Source organism: Herpailurus yagouaroundi, unplaced genomic scaffold (assembly GCF_014898765.1).
Source record: "Herpailurus yagouaroundi ecotype Mexico unplaced genomic scaffold, PumYag 200, whole genome shotgun sequence".
Classification (NCBI taxonomy): domain Eukaryota; kingdom Metazoa; phylum Chordata; class Mammalia; order Carnivora; family Felidae; genus Herpailurus; species Herpailurus yagouaroundi.
The window spans coordinates 4,068,581-4,089,385 of record NW_024412431.1 but is presented as its reverse complement, the minus strand read 5'-3'; the positions used below and the strand labels follow the sequence as shown (position 1 = coordinate 4,089,385).

Genomic DNA, 20,805 nt, shown 5'->3' with positions numbered 1-20,805 from the left:
TTCGGATTCTGTGTCTCCTTCTCTTTCTACCCCTTCCCCACTCCTACTCTGTCTCTCAAAAATAAATAAACGTTACAAAATTAAAAAAAAAAAAACTCTTGCAGGTCTTGAGAAAGCAATCTATATGTACTCTCCTTTTTTAAATGTTTATTTTGAGAGAGAACACACACAAGAGCAGGGGAGGGGCAGGGAGAGAGAGAATCTCAAAGCAAGCTTCACGGTATCCGTGCAGAGCCCAACATGGGGCTTGATCTCTCAAACCATGAGATCATGACCTGAGCCGAAATCAAGAGTCAGACACTCAACTGAATAAGCCACCCAGGCACCCAATATATGCAGAATCCTTCTAGATTTTTACAGTCTCTGCCTTGATCTATAGTTGTTTATATACTATAAATAGTTTAGCTGATGCTTATTTCAAAGCAGCAAGTGGTGTAATGAAATGACTGTGGGTTTTGGACTCAGGCAAATCCCCCTGTTCTGGAACCTTAAGTGGATTTTGTTTGCACCTCTGGGTCTGTTTCCTCAATTATAAAATGAGGATACTGCCCCTGCCTCTCAGGGCAGTGTGTGAATGAAATAAACAAGCGTCGCCCACAGGAGACACACAACACTGGTTCCCCTCCCACCACAGAGCTAATTCAGATCAGCAGCACTCTCAGGAGAGCTTGGTGTTGACCTCAGTTTCCTGTACTTTCAGAAGTCAGGTTTCTAGCCCCTCTATCGCCACCTCCAGTGCCAACCGCCAGCTGATGATGCTAGAAGGGAAGTCAGGACCCTACTTTTCCTCTCTGGACTCGAGCATCGACATCCTGAAGAAGAGGGCCCAGGACCTGATTGAAAACATCAACGAGAGCAGGCAGAAGGACCATGCACTCATGACCAACTTCAGGGACAGCCTCAAGATCAAGGTGACAGATTCTCCCACACACTGCAAAGCCCCGGTCTGCAGGGAGAGGGAGTCCTATGTAAAGGGTGAAAGGGGAGGGAATGAGCTGCTGCTGCTAAGCGAACTGCATATAGTACCACATGACAGGGCCAGGATGAGGAATGAAGGTCCCTCTTGCACCCACAGCCCAGCCAGCCCTCTTATTTCATGCCAGTGCTAATGGCCAGGGGAGTAGGGACTGAGACAGAGCCTTCATTGTCACACCCATTTGTCCTCCAAAAGTTGAATGGTTTGTGGGGTGTCTGACTGGCTCAGTCAGTATAGCCTGCAACTTTTTTTTTTTAATGTTTGTTTCTTTTTTTTGAGAGAGAGAGAGAGACAGAGTGTGAGCAGGGGAGGGGCAGAGAGAGAGAGGGAGACATAGAATCCAAAGCAGGCTCCAGGCTCTGAGCCATCAGCACAGAGCCTGACGTGGAGCTCGAACCCAAAAGCTGTGAGATCATGACCTGAGCTGAAGTCAGACGCTCAACTGACTGAGCCACCCAGGCGCCCCTATAGCCCGCAAGTCTTGATCTTGAGGTTTTAAGTTCAAGCCCCACATGGGGTGTAGAGATTAGCTAAAATTCTGGGGCACCTGGGTGGCTCAGTTGGTTATAAGTGTCTGACTTTGGCTCAGGTCATGATCTCACTGTTCGTGGGTTTGAGTCCTGCATTGCACTCTGCTGTCAGCGCAGAGTGAATTCTGTCTCCCTCTCTCTCCACCCCTCCCGCATGCATTCTCTCTCCCTCTCGCTCAAAAATAAAAATAAACATTAAAAAAAATTTCTATGATCCCACTACCCAGAGGCTACTTTGTCACATTTTCTTTTTGAGAGACAGAGACAGAGCATAGGTGGGGGGGGGGGGGGGCAGAGAGTGAGAGGGAGACACAGAATCTGAAGCAGGCTCCAGGCTCTGAGCTGTCAGCACAGAGCCCGATGTGGGGCTCAAACCCACGAACTGTGAGATCATGACCTGAGTGGAAGTCGGACGCTTAACTGATTGAGCCACTCAGGCACCCCTGTTACATATTTTCTAACTTGTTTGAGTCTGTTCAATATATACATACATACATATATCTGGGTGACTCAGTCAGTTGAGCATCTGACTCTTGATTTTGGCTCAGGTCATGATCTCACTGTGGAATCGAACCCTGCATCAGGCTCAACAGCACGGAGCCTGCTTGGGATTCTCTCTCTCCCTTCCTCCCTCTCTCTCTCTCTCTGCCTCTCCCCTGCTGTGCTTTTTCTCTCTCTCAAAATAAATAAACATTTAAAAAAATTCAAAATATAGGCAATTTCACCTCCAGTCACTGAATTTTTTTTTTTACCATTTTTATAAGATATATTGCAGAAATCTTAGCCATTTAAAACAAATGTCTTGTGATGTCCCTTCCTTGATTTTCTAAAAATATGCCTTATTCTTTAAAAGGTTTCAGACCTGACAGAGAAGCTAGAAGAGCGGATGTATCAGATTTACAATCACCACAACAAGATCATTCAGGAAAAGCTCCAAGAGTTCACCCAGAAAATGGCAAAGATCAGCCATTTGGAGACAGAGCTCAAACAAGTGTGCCACACCGTGGAGACAGTGTACAAAGATCTGTGCATCCAGCCTGAGGTACGAGATATAAACTCCTGCATGGGGCCACCTCCTGAGGAAGGAGAGTTGTGGAGGCTAAGACGAAAGCAAATGTCAACACAAACCAAGTCTGTCAGCACCGTGCCCAGCCCTAAACCCCACAGGGGCCACTGTCACTGCAAAAATCCTTCAGATGCTCTTGCCATCTCACTGGTGGCCCCAGGTTCCCCTCTGCGGTGGTGTGTCTGAGCTGAGAAGCTGGACCGCTGTTATTTCCCACCACTGTGTGGTCAGCTGTGTGGTGACAGAAAGGACAAAGGCCTCTCTGTCTACAGCCCTCAGCCCTGGTCAGCACCTAACCAGGGTTATTACAGCAGAGCCCAAGACTCAAGACACAGGCCAGACCACTTGAAGGGGGAGATCCCCACCACACGGCCCCACATTTTTCCTGTGACCGAAATGACTTCTTGGGTGCTTACGATTAAACATGGCCCAACACTGTGGGGTCAGACATGCAGACTCTTTATTATTCTCTCTTTCGCTTTCATTCTGCTCCAACCTCCAGCATAAGGCACTTACCCCCAAGATGGGAGGATCAGAGGGCACACAGTGAACTCTTGCTGTGGCAGGCGGTGGCGGGGGGGGGGGGGGGGCGCGGGGGGGCGGGATTTGCTCAGACACCAGATCAGTGTCACAGAGAATGCTTCCATGTTACTCTCCTTCCCTCTTCCTGCTCCCTTGTCAAGAGAAGCTTCTGTTCCAAGATAAGTGGAATCCATTCCCATCCACAGTTAAAAGTGGGTTGAGAAACTTGGTACAGAGAGTCCCATCTTCTTTTTAAGGAACACATTTGAATGACTTCAAAGGGAAAATTTTGATAATTAAGAATCAGTGTCTCTCACTTCCCACTATAAAAATTGGCTCCATCTGCCATCTCCCTGAGTAAGCTCAGAGCGTAGCATTTCCCTGGGAAGGAGCCGGAGGCCATCTGGGCTCCCGGGTGAAGTGTGCTCACTTGCTGGCCGTGAACGCTTGGATCCCCGTGATTGCCCTTCCAAGGATCAGAGCATGAATGTCGTGAGTGCCTGGACAAGACAAATACAGAGTTGGTTTGGAGTCTGAACAGCTCATGACTTCCCTTTAAAGTCAATCTTCATGTCTCTCCTCCCCCTAGGCTATTACTGCGGAAGAAGAACAAACCCACAGAGATGGTGAGAGCTGACAGCTTCTGGGAGAGTCCCCTCTTAGGCTCAGAGGCCACCATTCAGGCCATGCTGAGAAAATTGTTTTTCACAGTTCTGTAAGGCATCTTGGCAAAAAAATGAAATGAAATAAAATAATCCAAAAGTCCTTGTGCCAGACCCAAAACTTCAGCAAGCCCAGCTCTGGCCATGGGCCCAGCTTTGGCACTCCCTACGCTTGGCAAATTCACCCCCTCCCCTGCACAGGTGGTTAAATGTTTGATTTTCAACCCATTCATGCTCCTTTCCCAGAGGCTGAGATTGCTGCAGAGCTCTGTGGGGCTAGGTCAGGCCCTTCTTACCTACAGATGGGATGGGAAAGCAAGCATCAGACAGATTGCTTGTCCCAGCTGATCTCCCCTGTCCTGAAGCCACTATCCCCATGTCCCACATCCTCTGCTCTTAACTCTGGGTAACATTTGACAGCCCTCAGTGCTCTTATATGCTTTTCCTCAGCTTAAAGGGCTAGAAGGCAGGGATTACTGCCTCCTCCTTAAGGAGCAAAATAAGTGTGTTTATTTCCTAAAGTGTATATCTGACCCGGTCCCTCCCCTGCATAAAACACCCTGAAGGCCCTCCTCTGCTTGTCCTCAGGGTCATTCCCACACCTCAACCCTCCCTCTTGCTTTTTCTGGAATGTCCCATCCAGAATAGCATACAGAAGCTATTTCAAAAAAAAGAAAGAATAAGAAAAAGCTATTTCACTGCCTCTGCCCAGGGAGCTATACCTCTCTTAAGGCCTAACATGCTCCCACTTTCTTCCCAAGATAAGCACCCGCCTCTTACAACTCCCCCTTTTCCTGCCTGGCTCATACTAGACTGTACTTTTTTTTAATGATTTTTTTTCCATGTCTGTCTTCCCCAGGGGTTCTGGGCCCAGTGTTAGTCACAACCGGTTCCCAGGTGCAGACACCACAGCCTGATCATGATTCATCTTTTTTTTTTTTTTTTCTCTTAACATAAAAGGGAGTGGTGATTCCTGTGTGTAGCTGCACTCTTGCTCCCTAGCATCCACCAGCTCACTCTAGGCATCGTGCCCCACTCTGGGGATGCCCAAGGAGGTTGGAAGCAGTCTGGGGAGCACCCCTCCTCCCGAGCACCATGGGGGAAAGGGCTGAGAGCATTTCACTTCCACAGTCCCAGTGTGAGCTACCCCTACTAAGAATACAGAGTGGGACTTGTCCCAGGTCACACTGCTAGTGATGACAACTGGGAGCAGGGCTCAGGCCTGCTGTCCCCACCCCCCTTCTCTAGACAGTGAGGCCGCTGTAACACTCCTCCCCACAGAGCCCCAGCCCTACCTTCATAGGTGTTCACAGACTCCAGGTTCATGACATGCCGGATCACGTGATACTCATCAGAAATCCCATTCCCCCCTAGCATGTCTCGGGCCTGGCGGGCGATATCCAGGGCCTTCCCACAGTTATTCCTCTTCAGCAGGGAGACCATTTCCGGAGTGGCCCTGGGAGTGGCACAGACATGGAACAAGTAAGGGGTCACAAAAACCTGACCCCAGGCATCCCTAAGCCCTGGGCAAAGCCAGGGGAAAGATTCCCCAAGTCACAGACACAGCAGCAGACACTGAGCTCCGGGCAGTCTCGTCCCATCAAGGCCAAGAGGGCAAGAAGAGATAGGTCCCCAGGAACCACCAGGCAGGAAGGACATTTCTCCCCAGGGCCAGCCACCACCATGTCCAGGAGGGGCACGGCGTCCCTTCCTTGCTGCCTCCACCCTGCTTCCCCGATATGCGGCCCCTACTTGTCTTGGTCCTTTAAGCGGCCAAGCTGCAGGCAGGCGTGAAGGCCCAGCGTGATCTCAGTGAGCATGTCTGCCAGCTTCTTCTGAATCAGCTGGTTCCTGGCCAATGGGGCTCCAAACTGGATCCTAGGCGGGCAAGTTTAGGGTAAGTATGAGCAAGTTCACGCCCCAGTCTAGGAAGCCTTCCCAGGCTGCCTCGGCCCTCGCTAAGTTCACCCTGGCCCTGTCATTGAGTCAGCCCCTCACTGCTCAAAAGGACTTCCCAGGCTGTTACACCGAGTGAGAAACTTACGTCCGGTGGGCGGGGAATGGGGAGTCACCAGTTGGGTAAGGGATGGAGCCCCTGCCCCCCCATCCCCAAGAGCCCTCCTGGCAACCCCCACAAACCTATCCAGGGTGTACTGCCGGGCTGTGTGCAAACAGAATTCGGCAGCTCCGAGCACGCCCCAGGTGATGCCAAACCGGGCATTGTTTAGGCAGCCAAAGGGCCCCTGTAGGGTTGAGAGAGGGGCCTCAGCCCCACCGGGAGCTGAAAGGCCCTGTGCAGAACTAACTCTCAAGTAGGGGGAAGCCCCCTCTCCAGACACGCAGTCGGTATAAACAGAGGGACTCAGGGCAGCCATTTGGATCCCACACGGTCCTGGCACCAGAGCTCATGCACAGCAAGTCTTGCTCGGCGCCTGCTCACCCTTGGTTTGCACGCAGTTTTATCCAGCCCAGGATCTGGGTTGGATGCTCAGGTCTAGGAGGTGACGTAAGGAGACAAAAAGATGCACACGCATCAAAGGGTTAAACTGGTTCCGGACTGTATGTGTCCAGGGCAGAGCCGGTGTATGCAAGACGGTCACCAAAGGGGCAATTTCCACACATCGGAGAGCCAAGCAGAACCTCTCGGAATCACTAGTGTGTGGGCTCCACAAGCACAGGGACTGTGTCTGTTCCCCAGCTGGGTCCCCGGCCTGGGGCCTGCCCAGGAAAGCTGAGCCAGCAGGTGACCTGATACCAGTTCCCAAGGTGTCCATTGCTCACCGACAGACCAGATACGTCAGGCAGCACATTCTCCTCCGGCACCTCCACACCGTCCATGACAATCATGCCTGTGGACGACGCCCGCAGGGAGAACTTGCCCTCAATCTTGGGGGCTGAGAGGCCCCGCATCCCCTTCTCCAGCAGGAAGCCCCGAATGCGGCCATCTTCGCATCGAGCCCACACTACAAACAGGTCGGCCACAGGTGAATTGGTGATCCTGGGGGAGGGACAGGCAGTGAGGATCTGGCCACCTCCCCCCTGCCCCTGCCCACCTGCCTGAGACGCCCAGACCCCTCACCAGGTCTTGGTCCCGTTGAGGGTGTAGCTCTTGTCAGATGGGTTGTGACGGGCTCTGGTCTCCATGCTGCCAGGGTCACTCCCATGGTTGGGCTCTGTGAGCCCGAAGCAGCCCAGGAGCTCCCCCTTGGCTGCAGGCACAAGACAGGGTCACAGATCTGCCTGTCCCCCACCCATCCCCTCAACTGAAAATTGTCAGTCTCTCGATCAAGCCAGGCCAAAGGCAGACCCAACCCTGCTCTCGTGGCACTCCCAGGGGGTATGGGGACGGCCTCAGCCCCCCAGGCCACAGTAACAATGCCACGATGGGGAGAGGCCGCCGCAGGAGTCAGGAAGGAGTCAGATAATCTGTCTGAAAGTCAGTGAAAAGGAGTTAAGCAGGAGGAGGAAGGACGGAGAAGAGTGGTCCCAGCAGGGGGTACGGATGTGCCAAGGCCCAGTAGTACATTCGGAGAATCCCAAGAAGCCGAGTCTGGCTGAGGAGAAGCAGTCAAGAGAGTGGCCGAAGGTGAGTTGGAATGGTCAGCAGAGGCCTACTCATGTGCGGCCTTGTGGACTCAGTCAGAAAGTTAAGACTTTAAACTCTGGGCTGGGGATGGGGGAGCAAATTAGGAGGGAGATGATGGTGGTGAGAGAGCGGCAGAGTCGAGAGAGACCTAGGAGGGGACAGTCCGGATCAGACGGAGCAGCGGGGCCCCGGGGTCTGCAGGGAACCTCGGTGGCCACTGGGGCTATCTTGGAAGTAGGGGCAGAAGGCAGCCTCTGGGGACAGTCCCATTCCTAAGTTCCAGACCACTGGGATGGTCTGGTTTCCGGCAGGCTCCACGGGCAGCTGCTCACCCAGCCGGGGCAGGTACTTCTGCTGCTGGGCCTTGCTGCCATAGGCGTAGATGGGGTGCATGACGAGGGAAGACTGGACGCTCATTGCTGACCTATAGCCGCTATCCACCCGCTCCAGCTCTCGGGCTAGGAGCCCATAGGCCACAGAAGAGACTCCAGCACAGCCATACCCTGAGGGGAGGGGAGGGAAGATAGGGCAATGGGAGACAAAGCCCAGTGTGATTCCTGGGGTCCAAGAGACAGAGCTACATAAGGGAGCCCAAGGAGGGGGCACCAAGCTGGCCCTAGCTTGAGGGTTTATTCATTTTCCCTCGCAGCCACATTCAGAAGGAGGCATAACAGCCTCGCTTTGCAGATTGGGAAACTCAGGATCAGGATAGGAAGGGGCTTTCCAGGACACAATGGGGGCGGCGGCGTGTGGAGATAAATCTGTCCCTACCTTTGATGGTGGGGCCCAGCACACCAAGCTCCCCCATCTCTGAGATGATCTCCCGGTGAAAAACTGCAAAGACACAGGATGCCCACATTCAGGCCCAGCCCCAGCCCACTGGAGCCCCCATCCCAGCGGCACAGGAGTCCAGGGGCCCAGCTAAAGCAGGCAGAGCAGGTGCGCACGGTAGGGAGTACCCACCCACCCCCGCCTGCCTGGGCACCTTCGTTGCGATTGGCCAGCAGGATTCGGGGCATGAGGCGCTCCTGGCAGTAGGTGCGGAAGGTGTCCCTGATGAGGATCTCATCCGCGGTCAGCTGCTCCTCCAGCAGCAGCGGGTCCCTCCAGTCAAATTCAGGACGTGAGGCTGGGACAGGGAGCAGAGAGTGGGGCCGGGCTTGACTCAGCCCAGCCCACCACCGCACCCTCCTCTCCTGGAATCCTCAGCCCCACTCCTCCACTCCCATCTGGCTCCTGGTGGATGTGGGTTGCAGAGAAGACTGACAAGACGGCATTTCTCCGGGAAACTCACTGCCTCTGGCCCTGGCCACGCCCTGCCTCCCCGCCCCGGCAGTCGTCGATTCTGGGACAGAACCCACCCGGGGCAGACAGACAGCTGGACAAGGGCCGCAGACGCCCGGCGCAAGGAGGGGTCCTTACACTTGGCCGCTCGGTTCTGTGTCTTCCCGCCCTTTTCTGCAAACACAGGACGGGAAAGTCACCCCGGGAATGTCCCCGAGCCTCCAGTTCCACCCTCCCCGCCGTGCCCCCGACCCGGCACTAACCAGTTTGAGTCGCCGCCGAGCCCCACCCGCGCAGGAGGCTCAGGCCTGGTCCACGGCTCAGCAGCCGCCCGGAAACGCCTCTCAGAGCCATTTGAGCAGCGGACGGGCAAGCGGAGCAACCACGGCCAACCTGGAGGAGCAGGGGCGTCAGAGCGGCGTGGCTCCCACCGGCAGGCCTGGCCCCTGGCACCAATCGCCCCTCTCGCCGGCGCTTACCTGAGGCCTCCGCGCTCACCGTACAGTCCACAGTACAACAGGCAAAAGCTTCTGACCTCTGGAGGGGGTGGGAGGGGCGGATGCCGAATGGGGCCTCTCATTGGTGTGTGCTCGGACTCGGCTCCTCCACAGCTCTACCTTTTAAAAGGGCCACGGTAGCCTTGCCGGTGGAGCCAGGAGCGCCCAGGCCAAGCTTTATTAGCTGCTTTAAGAAGCAGAACAGGGAGGGGGCGGAAGGTGAGTGCTGGGAGTCAATTGGCCAGCTAGATTCCTGTTCTGATTGGCCCTAGGAGGGGGCTCGGCCTACACCTGATTGGTCAGTTGCAGGGGGCGTGTGCGGAGGGATTCTGGGGTTTAAGTGAGGCGACTGAGGCACGAGAAAAAAAAGAGTCCTGGAACCCAGACCTCGATGTCTCTCCTCTAATGGGTGCTGTGGGGGTGTGGGGTGGGCTCCAGTGGGCGATCTCAGTCCAACCTGCCAGCCTGTTCCAGGAAGTATGGGTAGCCACGTGTGACTGCGTGCGTGACTTGGAGTGATTCCATGCGCTGTGCTTCAAACGTCTATGTGTGTGATTGTGGCTATGCATCTGTATGTGGGTGCGTGTGCGACGTTGTGGGGCGGTTGACTGTGGGGCGGTTGTGTGCCACTGTAACTGGGGCTGTGGCTGCGTGCCTGAATGTGCAGTTGTAAGCTGGTGTGACGGTGTTCTGTGTGATCGTGTATCTGTGTGATTCTACGTTGTGATGGTTTTCTTTCTAGGTGTGTCTATTACTTATGTGACAACACGGCTGGATATTTGTGTGTGTGTCTGTGTGGTTGTGTACCTACATGTGTCAGTGTGATTTGGCCTATGTGCACTTGTGTGTGATTGTGAGTGTGATACGAGTGTCCACCTGAGTGAATGGCTAGGCTCACCCAGGTCACTTTTACAAGCATTTGTGTGATGTACATTTGAATCTGGGTGCACTGTGCTTAACCATCTCTGTATCTAAGAGGCACGTATCTACCATGACATGGCCTTTTCCCAGGTGGGGAAAGTAAAGCCCAGAAAGCAGAATGATCTTACTCAAGGTTACAGTGGGCCAAGTGCAGAGCAGGGACCAGCCCTGGGATCCAGGCCTCCTGGTTCCCAGGACAGACCCCTCCCTGCCCACCCAGGAACACATCTTCCTACATAGACATTCTGGGTAATTGTATGTGTGTATTGTGCTCTACCTCATGTATCGGCTCTAAATGACTTATGGGATTGCGTCCGATAACCGGCCTGCATGTCCCCAAGTGCCTGGGGCCTGAGTGTCCCTGGACCCTCCCACTTTCTGGGCCCTTCTTGCCTTTGCTTTTATTTTTTTTTAATATTTATTTATTTCTGAGACAGAGAGAGACAGAGCATGAACGGGGGAGGGTCAGAGAGAGAGGGAGACACAGAATCCGAAACAGGCTCCAGGCTCTGAGCTGTCAGCACAGAGCCCGATGCGGGACTTGAACTCACGGACCGCGAGATCATGACCTGAGCTGAAGTCGGACGCTTAACCGACTGAGCCACCCATGCGCCCCTTGCCTTTAATATCCAACTAAAACAGTTTGAACCCTCCCCTTCATGGTGGAAGGTTCTCTCATTCTTCTAGTCACCTTCCTCCTCCTGCGCCAGTGGCCTCTCTCCTTCCCCAAAGCTCCCTGCTCTGGAGCTGGTGTGAGTGTTGGAGTTCTCTGATGCTCCGTGGTGTCAGAGGGTGACGTCAGTATACACAGCAGGAAACCCAAACTGAGGTTCAGGCCTTGCCACCTTGGGAAGTCCATCATTCCTCTTGGCCACATGCTCCTGGGGGACAAATGCTTTCAGCCAAATGCTCCCCTCTCTCTGGACCTTCACCTTCTTGCCTTGCGTTTTAGAGCCAGACATGCCTGTTTAGTGCCTCATCCAAGGAGATTTCTCTCCAAGAGACACTCTGCTTTCCAGGAAACCACTGTAATTCCAGCCATGTTGTTTACCGAAGTGAAATTCGCATGACATAAACGAACCATTTCAAAGTGTACAATTCAGCGACACCTAGCACATTCACCATGTTGTGCAACCACCACCTCTATCTAGTTCCAGAACATTTCCATCGCCCCAAGGGGACCTTGGACCCATCAGCAGTCCTCCCCATTCCTCCCCCCTCTGCTCCTGGTAACCACTAATGTTTCTGTCTATATGGATTTGCCTGGATATTACAGGGACTCTTTCATGACTGGCTTCTTTCACTTAGGTTCATGCACATGAATATGCATTAGAACTTCATCCCTTTTTTGGGGGGGCGCCTGGGTGGCGCAGTCGGTTAAGCGTCTGACTTCAGCCAGGTCACGATCTCGCGGTCCGTGAGTTCGAGCCCCGCGTCAGGCTCTGGGCTGATGGCTCGGAGCCTGGAGCCTGCTTCCGATTCTGTGTCTCCCTCTCTCTCTGCCCCTCCCCCATTCATGCTCTGTCTCTCTCTGTCCCAAAAATAAATAAACATTGAAAAAAAAAAAAGAACTTGATCCCTTTTTATGGCTGAATAATATTTCATTGTATGGGTGGACCACATTTTGTTTATCCATTCATGTGTTAATGGACATTTGGGTTGTTTCTACCTCTTAACTATTGTTAACTGATGCCGCTGTGAACTTAGTGTACCAGTATTTGTTCGAATACCTGTTTTCAATTCTTTTGGGTCTATACCTAGGCGTGGAATTGCTGGGTCACATGGTAACGCTTGTTCAACTTTTTAAAAAATGTGTATTTATTTTTGAGAGAGAGAGACTGAGACACAGAACAAGTGGGGGAGGGGCAAAGAGAGAGGGAGACACAGAATCCGAAGCAGGCTCCCGTCTCTGAGCCGTCAGCACAGAGCCCGATGTGGGGCTCGAACTCACAGACAGCGAGATCATGACCTGAGCCCAAGTCAGACACTTAACCGACTGAGCCACCCAGGCGCCCCTCAACTTTTTGATTGTTTAACTTTTTGAAGAATCATCAAACTTTTCCACAGTAGCTGCGCCATTTTGCATTCCCACCAGCAGCTTACGGGGTCCCAATTTCTAGAAATATGGCCATCCTACTGGGTGCATTGAGCTGGCTTTCATATTACTTGCTTCCCCCTCCCCTTGTGATACATGATCATTTTTTGCCTTTTGTGCAATGCGTTCATGATGCAGAAACTCTGATCGTGTGTCTGTGGCGATGTGTCTATGGCTGGCCCGGGTTGTGTGCTTTTCACTATCAGCATGTTCGACTTCATGTCGGTGCGGTTGTGTGTCTTTGACTGGGTGTGCCTGGGGGGGGGCATTTGGTAGCTGGGCAATTGTGTGACTAACTACAAACTGGGGCAGTGACAGGTGGTGTGAATACGTAAGGTTGCAGATTTTATATGATGCTGGGCATGATCGTGTCTGTGTCTGATGTTTAGCTGTGTGCGTTGCTACATCATTGTGTGTTTGTGAATGATTATGTGCGGGGGGGGGGTGTTTTATGCTTTTGTGTCTGGAGGCTACATCTGTTTCGTGGGGGTCGTGTAACTGAATCTTCTATAGCTCTGTGAGAACATATCCAAGGATATCTGTGTGTCCGTTCGGTTGTGGCAAAATCACGTCAATGCGATTGTGTGTTGTAGCGGTGTGTCAGTGCGTCAGCACCCGTCCGCGTGATTACGAATTCTGTGTCTAAGAGATTGTGTGACTACAACGTTGTGTAGCCAGTGTGGTGTATAGGTGTGGTTTGTGCCTGGGAATTGTGTGTCCGTGCGACGCACACACGCACACACACACACACACTTACACATGCCACGGGACTAGACGGTCCATGTGACGGAAGAACCAGGAATTTGTGTCACTGTGGAATTGCACATTGTGTGTGCATATGATTGTCAGCTGCGTGTCTGTGACGCGTGTCTGTATCATCCACCCAGCCTCCCAGGACGCAACGCCGGAGGTCCCTGGTGCACAACCTTGGATTCCTCCCCCATGTGGGGCAGGAACCAAACATCAGCCAGGCCCAGAGCAGGGGGGTGGCTGTGAGGGCCTCCTGTAGTTCAGGTACTTGAGTGTCCCGTTTCACGCAGGAGGGGAGGTCATCTCCCCTGCCCCATCGCATCAGAGCAATGGTGGCTGCAGTGGCCCCGGCCTTCACACACCCTACTCCGTGTGGCACCATGGTGGGGGCGGGGGAGAGCACGGTAGACAGTGGCAGCTGTTTGTCAGGGGGTCCTCCTGGCACCGGGCTCGACCCTGGAAACTCACAATCCAGGCAATTTCAAACCAACCTAACCTGAAGCCCCAGCCCCCAACCCTCCTGCCCATCGGGAACAGAGTTTGGCTCTTCTGGGCCCCCACCTGATAACAGCGTCCAACATCTGGGCCGTCTGATAATGCTCCGCTTGGCAAAGACTTCGTGCCAAATCCCGCCATCAGCAAGGTTACTGCTGTTTAGTGGGGAGGGGGAGAGCTACAAGGCCGTGGTCAGGGGAAAGGGGGTCTTGAAGCCCCTTCCCAGGATCCCCATTCTGTCTGTTATTCCCTCCTACAGGAAGGTAACTAAGAACAGACGCCCAAGTCTCTCTTTTTGTGGGGACTCGGTGCCTCACTTTACCCGACACCTGAACCCTCAACCTCAGAACCCCCAGCCCCTGAACACCTGACTTGGCTTTGGATACGGGGTCAGTCCTTAAGGCCCAGCCCCTAAGAAGGCTGAGATGAGGTCTGTTCCCCAGAAACGGTGACCCCCCGCCTTGCCTGCCTCTTATCAGGGACTGTAGCCAATCAGCTGAGGGCAGAGAAGAGCCCTCCAAGGGGCCATTGGTGTCTCAGAGCCCACGAGGCCACGGAGGGAGAGGAGGCCTGAGGCCCAGGGTGGGCACCAGCCGGCCATGGCCGCAGCTGAGACCGCCTTGCCCTCCATCAGCACGCTGACCACCCTGGGCCCCTTCCCGGACACACAGGAAGACTTTCTCAAGGTGGGGCCAGGCGGGGTGTAGGTGGGCTGGCTGGGTCCTGGGCTGTGGCTAGAGCTTGGGGGGGGGGGGGGTCTAGTCTGCATCTTGCTCTGAATCTTACCCAAGGCTGGGGGTCGTCAGTCCAGGCCAAGGGTCTGAACCTTGTCTAAGAACCTATGTCCGTCATATAAAACTGAGGCTTGTAGGGGCACCTGAATGGTTCAGTCTGTAGAGCATGCAACTCTTGATCTCAGGTGGGTTCAAGCCCCACATTGGGTGTAGAGCTTACTTAAGATACAAAAAACCTGAGGCTTGGAGCTGAAAACTGCAGGGGTCCACAGTGAGCCCACTCCAGATATCGGGGCGGGGGGGGGGAACAGCAAATGCATATAGGGAACATCCAAGTATTAATCTTGGGAATTAATTCTTGGGGGGGGACAGGGAAGGAGAGGGAGAGTGGGGAGGGTGGAACCGAGGCAAGGCCCCCCCCTCCACCCCCAGCCTTCCATTCTTGTCTCTTCCACCCCTTCCCCCAAGCCTGAGTGTGGCTCCAGATAATGTCGGTCTTATCTTGGGTCTCCAGCCCCATCGACCTCTGTCCCTGGACTTGGGGGGTGAGGTGGGGGGCGCTAGAGCGAGTCTCCCCTGTAAGGGAGGGGGACAGACTGACATGACAGACAAGCAAACGAGACCCCTTTCCAGAGCCTCTGGCCAGTCTACCCCCACCAGGGCGTCAGGCCCCGTCCATCTCTGGGCAGGGTACCCTGGTGTCCACCGAGCCTCACGCTACCGGCTCCCCTCCCCAGTGGTGGCGCTCTGAGGAGGTGCAGGACTTGGGTCCGGGTCCCCCTGATCCCACCGGGCTGCCCCTCCACGTGAGGCCGGAGTCGCAGGACGCGCCCAGGGAGGACGAAGACGACGAGAGGGACTCGGCTACCTCCTGGGATCTGGATCTCCTTCTCACCAATTTCCCGTGCCCGGAGCCGGGTGGCGCGCCCCAAACCTGCGCTTTGGCGCCGGGCGAGTGCTCCGCGGCGCAATTCCCGCTGCCGCCCCCGCAGCTGCCGCCGCAGCCGCCGCCGCAGCCGCCGCCACCCGAGACTCTTGGCTCGTATGTGGGCGGCTCGGGGCTGGTGGCTGGGTTCTTGGGTCCCGAGGAGCACCCGGGCTGGGCACGCCCGGCCCCCAGAGCCCCGGGCCCCGACGCCTTCGTGGGCTCCTCCCTGGGCCCGGTTCCCGAGCCCAAGGCACTGTCGCTGCAGCCGGTGTACCCGGGGCCAGGCGCGAGCTCCTCCGGCAGCTACTTCTCGAGGACCGGGCTTTCGGTGCCCACGGCGCCAGGCGCCCCCTACGGGCTGCTGTCCGGGTACCCAGCGCTGTACCCGGTCCCGCAGTACCAAGGGCACTTCCAGCTCTTCCGCGGGCTCCCAGCGCCTGCTCCCGGCCCCACCGCACCCCCCTCTTTCCTGAGTTGTCTGGGACCCGGGACGGCGGGTGCGGGACTCCGGGGGACCGCAGGAGACCCAGGGGGGATCGCGGAGGCCGCGCCATCCAAACGCAGCCGGCGATCGTGGGCGCGCAAGAGGCAGGCGGCGCACACATGCACTCACCCGGGCTGTGGCAAGAGTTACACCAAGAGCTCACACCTGAAGGCTCATCTGCGCACGCACACAGGTGAGGGAGCGGGCGTGGGGCTGGAGGATGAGCCTCGGGAGCAGAGAATGGCTTGGGGAGCTAGAAAACCCGAGCAAGTGGCGAGACTAAAAGCGGAGCAAGGGGCAGGGCAGAGCAAGCTGGGAACCGGCCTGGGACCTCAGGAGCCGGACAGGCAGCGGTGCGGGAAGCGGGCGGGGGCACAGAGACAACCAGGAAAACCTGAGGACCGTTTCAAGGAACTGATCACAGGTAAGACCTGGGCAGAGGACCGGCTAAGACGCAGAACACCTGCCTAGAGGAGGGACTGCGGGGAGGTGACAAGCTTGGAATGCCAGCGGCGAGGTCAAAGACATCGGGTTCAGGTCTGGGGCAAGCGAAGAACGGAGTTAGGAGCCGGGACTCTGAAAAGCGGGTTGCTCGGCACGAAGGCGGAGCCAGACCGTGGGGGGCGTGGCTGGCACTCAGGGGCCGAGTCAGCTTCCGGTGCTTAGATGCAGAGGCCGACCCAGGAGGATAGAGACAATAGCTGGGAAAGAGGAGGGTAGGCACAGGAGGAGAAGCCAGGTCCAAGGATCCTAAAACGGGGGCGGGCCTGTGGAATAGAGGCAGCGGGGAGGAGAAAGGGAGTGGCCTCGGTTTAAGAGTCCGCGCAGAGGGTAAGGCCAACTGTACATTCCTGGGCGGGGACTCAGGGAGAGGAACCAGGAGGAGCCTAGGGAGAGAATAACCCTCCTGCACAGGGCCTGGATTTCAAGAATCAAGGGCCAAGGCCAGGGGTAGAACTGGGCCAACAGCTGGAAGGTCCCCTGGCACAAGGTGGGGCTGGAACATAGGGAGCAGGGCCAAAGGACGAAGGCGAGGATGGCTTTAGGACTCAGGGGCGTGGTAACATGACGCAGGAAACGAGGCCAGAGAGGTAGGGGACACGACTTGGGTCCAGGAAGCGAAAATGGGTTTGGCGCCAAGTGCAGGTACAGAGGAAGGGTCGGGGTCACAGAAGCTGGACCTGGGTGCAGAATCAGGGCCGTCCCCTGGGAGTGAGAAGGGCCCTCCCCTGAGAGGGAGAGCCTCCTTACATCTTGCGCCCTAGGCGCCTCACTTGCCTCACCCTAGTACCGGGCCAAGGCTGAGCAAAGGAGCGGGGCCAAATGCAGAGGCAGACCCGGGGGCGGGGGCGGGGGGGGGGGCAGTAGTGCTCACGGCTTCCTTGCCCCAACCCCCCAGGAGAGAAGCCCTACGCCTGCACGTGGGACGGCTGTGGCTGGAGGTTCGCGCGCTCAGACGAACTGACCCGCCACTACCGGAAGCACACGGGACAGCGCCCCTTCCGGTGCCAGCTCTGCCCGCGCGCTTTTTCGCGCTCCGACCACCTGGCCTTGCACATGAAGCGTCATCTTTGAGCCCTGCCCCAACACTTGGACCTTCCTGGGGATTGGGGATGGAACAAGAGCAGATCCACGCAGGGTGGTTTTCCCTCGGATGGACCCTCTCCCGGATTCGCAGCCCCACAGATCCAGCCAAAGATCAAGGACTGGCCCATAGACAGACCTGTGGGAGCCTCCAGCCAAAACTCCCACACGTCCTCAGCCACAGGGAGCCACACAGAGACATCCAGTGGTCACACAAACACAACGAGACAACCCTCCAAATAAATGGACTCTCAGACACTTCGGACAGAGAGACAGACCCTCAGAGAGCTGGACCCTCAGACCAGTTTACAAGACGCCCTGGGCAGTGGGAGTTGGGGGTTGTGGGGTGAGGCTTCCCAGAGACCCTGGGCCTAGCAGGGGACTTCACATCGTGACTAATGAAGCTCTGCATAGTGCCTGGATCTGCTGTGAATGGTTATGGGTCCTGTACCAATGCCCTTCCCAGATAAAGGTTCAGCGTTGGCCTGACTTTGTGGGTTTTGGGTGCTGGAAGACGGGAGGAAGCTGTATCCTCAGGGGTGACATTGGGGGCCGTACACACCTTCACACCCTCGTCTCCTAAACTTCAGCGACCCTTCTTGGCATTGTAGGCTTTGCCGTCCCTCACCACCACACCCCAAGATCAGGCTACATCGCCTTTATCTCCTCCCTTGAGCCCCGGTTATATTCACTGGGACCGTCTCCCGCTGTTTAAGAGCCCCTCGGCCCGGTCCCAGAGTCTCAGCACCCTTCACCCAGACATGATCCAATGTAATTCTTTGACTAGCTCAGGGGACCCCGGGAGAACATGTGGAATGAAAAGAGAGAGGATCAGGAGCACAAGCGCCCCTTAAAACAGCAAAGGTCACAAGAGTTGGACCTCAGATTGTAAAGCAAGAGAGGAAAAAATCCAAATTTGCGGCTAACCCAGGAGCCGGGGAAGGAATGGGGTCCTGGCGGAAGAGTGTGGTTTGAGACTAGCCCGAGGAGAAAGAGACGGAGGCGGGGCCTAGCGGAGGGATGTGAGCCATGATTGGCCGGGAGAAGAGTCGAAGGCGGGACTCGGGAAACCACCTGGCCACCGGGGGCGTGGCCTGAGCCGAGGCAGCAGGGGTAGCGTATCTCGGGTAGAGTGCGCCGGAAGCGGGAAGCGGCCAGGGGCGCCTAAGGGGAGTGACCTTCAGAAAGGAAGCACCGCCCCCGGAGCGCCCCTAATTGACTTTCAAATCTCTGCTTCTCACTTGGTGGGCGGAGTCTCCATCCTCTTGAGGTCCTGGCTGGAGTTCCCAGGCTGTTTGGGGAAGTGAAATTTGCCTAGGGACCGGCCCGGCCCAGCTCGTGACCTGGTGCCCCGCGGTCCCAACGCAGATTCCTCGACCCGAGCAATCGCCATGACCACGCTGACCTCGCTGCTTTTGGCCGCGCTGCTGTGGGTCCCTGTAAGGACCCTGACCTGCTACGGGGACTCGGGGCAGCCTGTGGACTGGTACGAGTGCGCAGGCGCCGACCCTCTCCCGGGGTTGGCCTGGGGGTTGCTGCACACCTGGGTGAATGAAGCCTGGAGTTTCCTCTCTTTTCCTCCCTCCATTACTGTCCATTCCTCAACTTCAAGGTTCGTCGTCTACAAGCTGCCAGCCGCGAGCGGGCCCGGGGATGCGGCGCAGAGCGGTCTGCGATACAAGTACATGGATAAGGACTCCGGGGGCTGGCGCGATGGCGCGGGGCCCATCAACAGTTCGGCGGGGGCCGTGGGCCGCAGCCTCCTGCCGCTGTACCGGAACACCAGCCAGGTGAAGGGGCTCCTGGGCTGGACCTGGGATGGGACTCCAGGGCCCGGCCTGGGGGAGAAACTTCACGTTGCCCCATCCATCTTCCCCAGCTCGCCTTCTTGCTATACAACGACCAGCCACCTAACTCCAGTAGGGCTCAGGACTTTTCCAGTCGGGGACACACGAAGGGTGAGGCCCGGATTGGGGCTGGGGAAGAGTTCTGGTTTTCCCATGCATTTTCCCCAACCCCTAACCTAACCCCTAACCCCTGATCTAACCAGAGGGGCGGGGGGTGCTCTGTCAGACTCTGGACCTTTGCTTCCTCATTTTATATTAACATGGTCTTTCTTTTTGACTATGAGAATTGACAGCTGCGGAAAGTGAGCTAGCTCAGCAGTGATCTCCACACTGCCCACACCTTCTCCAGGCCCCCCGAAAACTGAGGCTGTTCCTGGTGGTACATGTGTTTGTTGGGATGCCTCAAACAGTCCTCCTGAACCCTGTCTTCTGGTTCAGGTGTGCTGCTCCTGGACCAAGAAGGGGGCTTCTGGCTGGTCCACAGCGTTCCTCGCTTCCCTCCACCTGCCTCCTCTGCTGCATACAGCTGGCCTCCCAACGCCCAAATCTATGGGCAGACCCTGCTTTGTGTGTCTTTTCCCCTCACCGAATTCTCGAAGATTGGTGAGTGTGGACAGGGAGGCAAAGTGAATCCCTGATTCCCAGGCCAGAATGTGGAATAGTCCCTCATTTTCTCCACCTTTGCCCTCCAGGCAGACAGCTGACCTACACCTACCCCCTAGTGTATGACCACAAGCTAGATGAGGCCTTCGCTCAGCGAGTCCCCAGCCTGGAGAAGGTGGTCAATGGCCAGCATGTTCTCCAAAGCCCCTGGAACAGCAGCGTAACACTCACATCCAAGGCAGGGGACACCTTCCAGAGCTTTGCCAAATTTGGAAAATTTGGAGATGGTGAGTCCGGAGATGGAGGGTTGCCAAACTCTTTTTCTGCAGAGGGGCTGTCTAGCGTGTCCATGGCTGAGGGCAAGTCAGGAATAGGGACTAGGACTCTTTGGGAGCCACAATCACATGTTGGTAGACAACCAACAGACCTGGTTCACATATTGGTTTCTGGCTATGTGGTGTGTGATTTAACCAGAGCCTCAGTTTAACCCATATGAGAAATGGGGATACTGATAAAGGATTGTTACAAATGAAGCAATGCACATAAAGCATTTGGTAAGGGCTATAACTTTTAATGTTATAATTCCCTGGGTTTCCAGGAATTGACAACTGAGGAAACTGAGCTCAGAGAGGGAAGATTGGCCCTAGCAATGACCCTGACCCTGTCCATGCCCTTTTTCCATCCTCCACAGACCTGTACTCTGGCTGGTTGGCAGAAGCCCTTGGCAGTAACCTGCAGGTCCAATTCTGGCAAAACTCTCATGGCATCCTACCCTCCAACTGCTCCAGGGCCCAGCATGTGCTGGATGTGACTCAGATAGCTTTCCCTGGGCCAGCTGGGCCAACCTTCAGTGCCACAGAAGACCACTCCAAGTGGTGTGTAACCCCAGAGGGGCCCTGGGCCTGTGTGGGTGACATGAATCGGAACATCAGAGAGGAGCACCGGGGTGGGGGCACACTGTGTGCCCGGCTGCCGGCCCTCTGGAAGGCCTTCCAGCCTCTGGTGAAGGCCTGGAAGCCCTGCAGAGAGAACAGAGCCTTCTTTCCAGGAAGCCCAGTAGAGCATGTAAGAGCTAAGGCTCAGGAGCCAGTTGGGACCTGAGTCTGAACCCCAGTTCAATGCCTTCCTAACTGTGTGACCTTAATTATGTGCCTTAACCTTTGACTCAGTCTACTCATCTGCAAAATGAGAGTCACAATACCTGACTCAGGACTGTTGAGAAATAAAAAGAAATTGGCGGA

General features: G+C 55.7%; 4 protein-coding genes and 1 long non-coding RNA gene across 9 annotated transcripts in view; 4 read left to right on the top strand and 1 right to left on the bottom strand.

Moving 5' to 3' along the window:
- Window positions 1–3,859, top strand: part of SYCE2 (synaptonemal complex central element protein 2) — a 14,808-nt gene extending 10,949 nt beyond the window's left edge. For 3 of the 5 annotated variants that reach the window (XM_040450068.1, XM_040450064.1, XM_040450067.1), the window contains exons 3-5: window positions 701–911; window positions 2,360–2,548; window positions 3,684–3,859. In XM_040450068.1, coding sequence (XP_040306002.1) covers window positions 701–911; window positions 2,360–2,548; window positions 3,684–3,731 — 448 coding nt within the window. In that variant the 3' untranslated portion in view covers window positions 3,732–3,859. The remainder of the gene's footprint in view (window positions 1–700; window positions 912–2,359; window positions 2,549–3,683) is intronic. The other 2 variants (XM_040450069.1, XM_040450066.1) reach the window with 1 other exon arrangement.
- On the bottom strand, window positions 3,011–9,226 carry GCDH (glutaryl-CoA dehydrogenase). Its single transcript, XM_040450051.1, has 12 exons — window positions 9,106–9,226; window positions 8,890–9,019; window positions 8,765–8,800; window positions 8,328–8,471; window positions 8,114–8,176; window positions 7,675–7,845; window positions 6,836–6,965; window positions 6,538–6,754; window positions 5,896–5,999; window positions 5,509–5,634; window positions 5,052–5,212; window positions 3,011–3,594 (listed from the first exon to the last, which is right to left on the bottom strand). The coding sequence occupies exons 2-12, from the start codon at window positions 8,978–8,980 to the stop codon at window positions 3,521–3,523; spliced, it is 1,317 nt and encodes a 438-aa protein (XP_040305985.1). The 5' UTR covers window positions 8,981–9,019; window positions 9,106–9,226; the 3' UTR covers window positions 3,011–3,520.
- LOC121014052 (uncharacterized) lies at window positions 6,666–20,679 on the top strand. The gene is made up of 3 exons (XR_005783024.1): window positions 6,666–6,772; window positions 13,290–13,293; window positions 20,667–20,679. It is a non-coding gene; the product is annotated as an uncharacterized LOC121014052 (long non-coding RNA).
- KLF1 (KLF transcription factor 1) lies at window positions 13,918–17,604 on the top strand. Its single transcript, XM_040450053.1, has 3 exons — window positions 13,918–14,070; window positions 14,856–15,723; window positions 16,930–17,604. The coding sequence occupies exons 1-3, from the start codon at window positions 13,984–13,986 to the stop codon at window positions 17,103–17,105; spliced, it is 1,131 nt and encodes a 376-aa protein (XP_040305987.1). The 5' UTR covers window positions 13,918–13,983; the 3' UTR covers window positions 17,106–17,604.
- On the top strand, window positions 18,230–20,805 carry DNASE2 (deoxyribonuclease 2, lysosomal). Its single transcript, XM_040450054.1, is given in 7 exon segments — window positions 18,230–18,600; window positions 18,727–18,904; window positions 18,994–19,072; window positions 19,400–19,564; window positions 19,654–19,851; window positions 20,256–20,602; window positions 20,605–20,805. Coding segments are annotated over 7 exon segments (1,098 nt in total). The 5' UTR covers window positions 18,230–18,505; the 3' UTR covers window positions 20,641–20,805.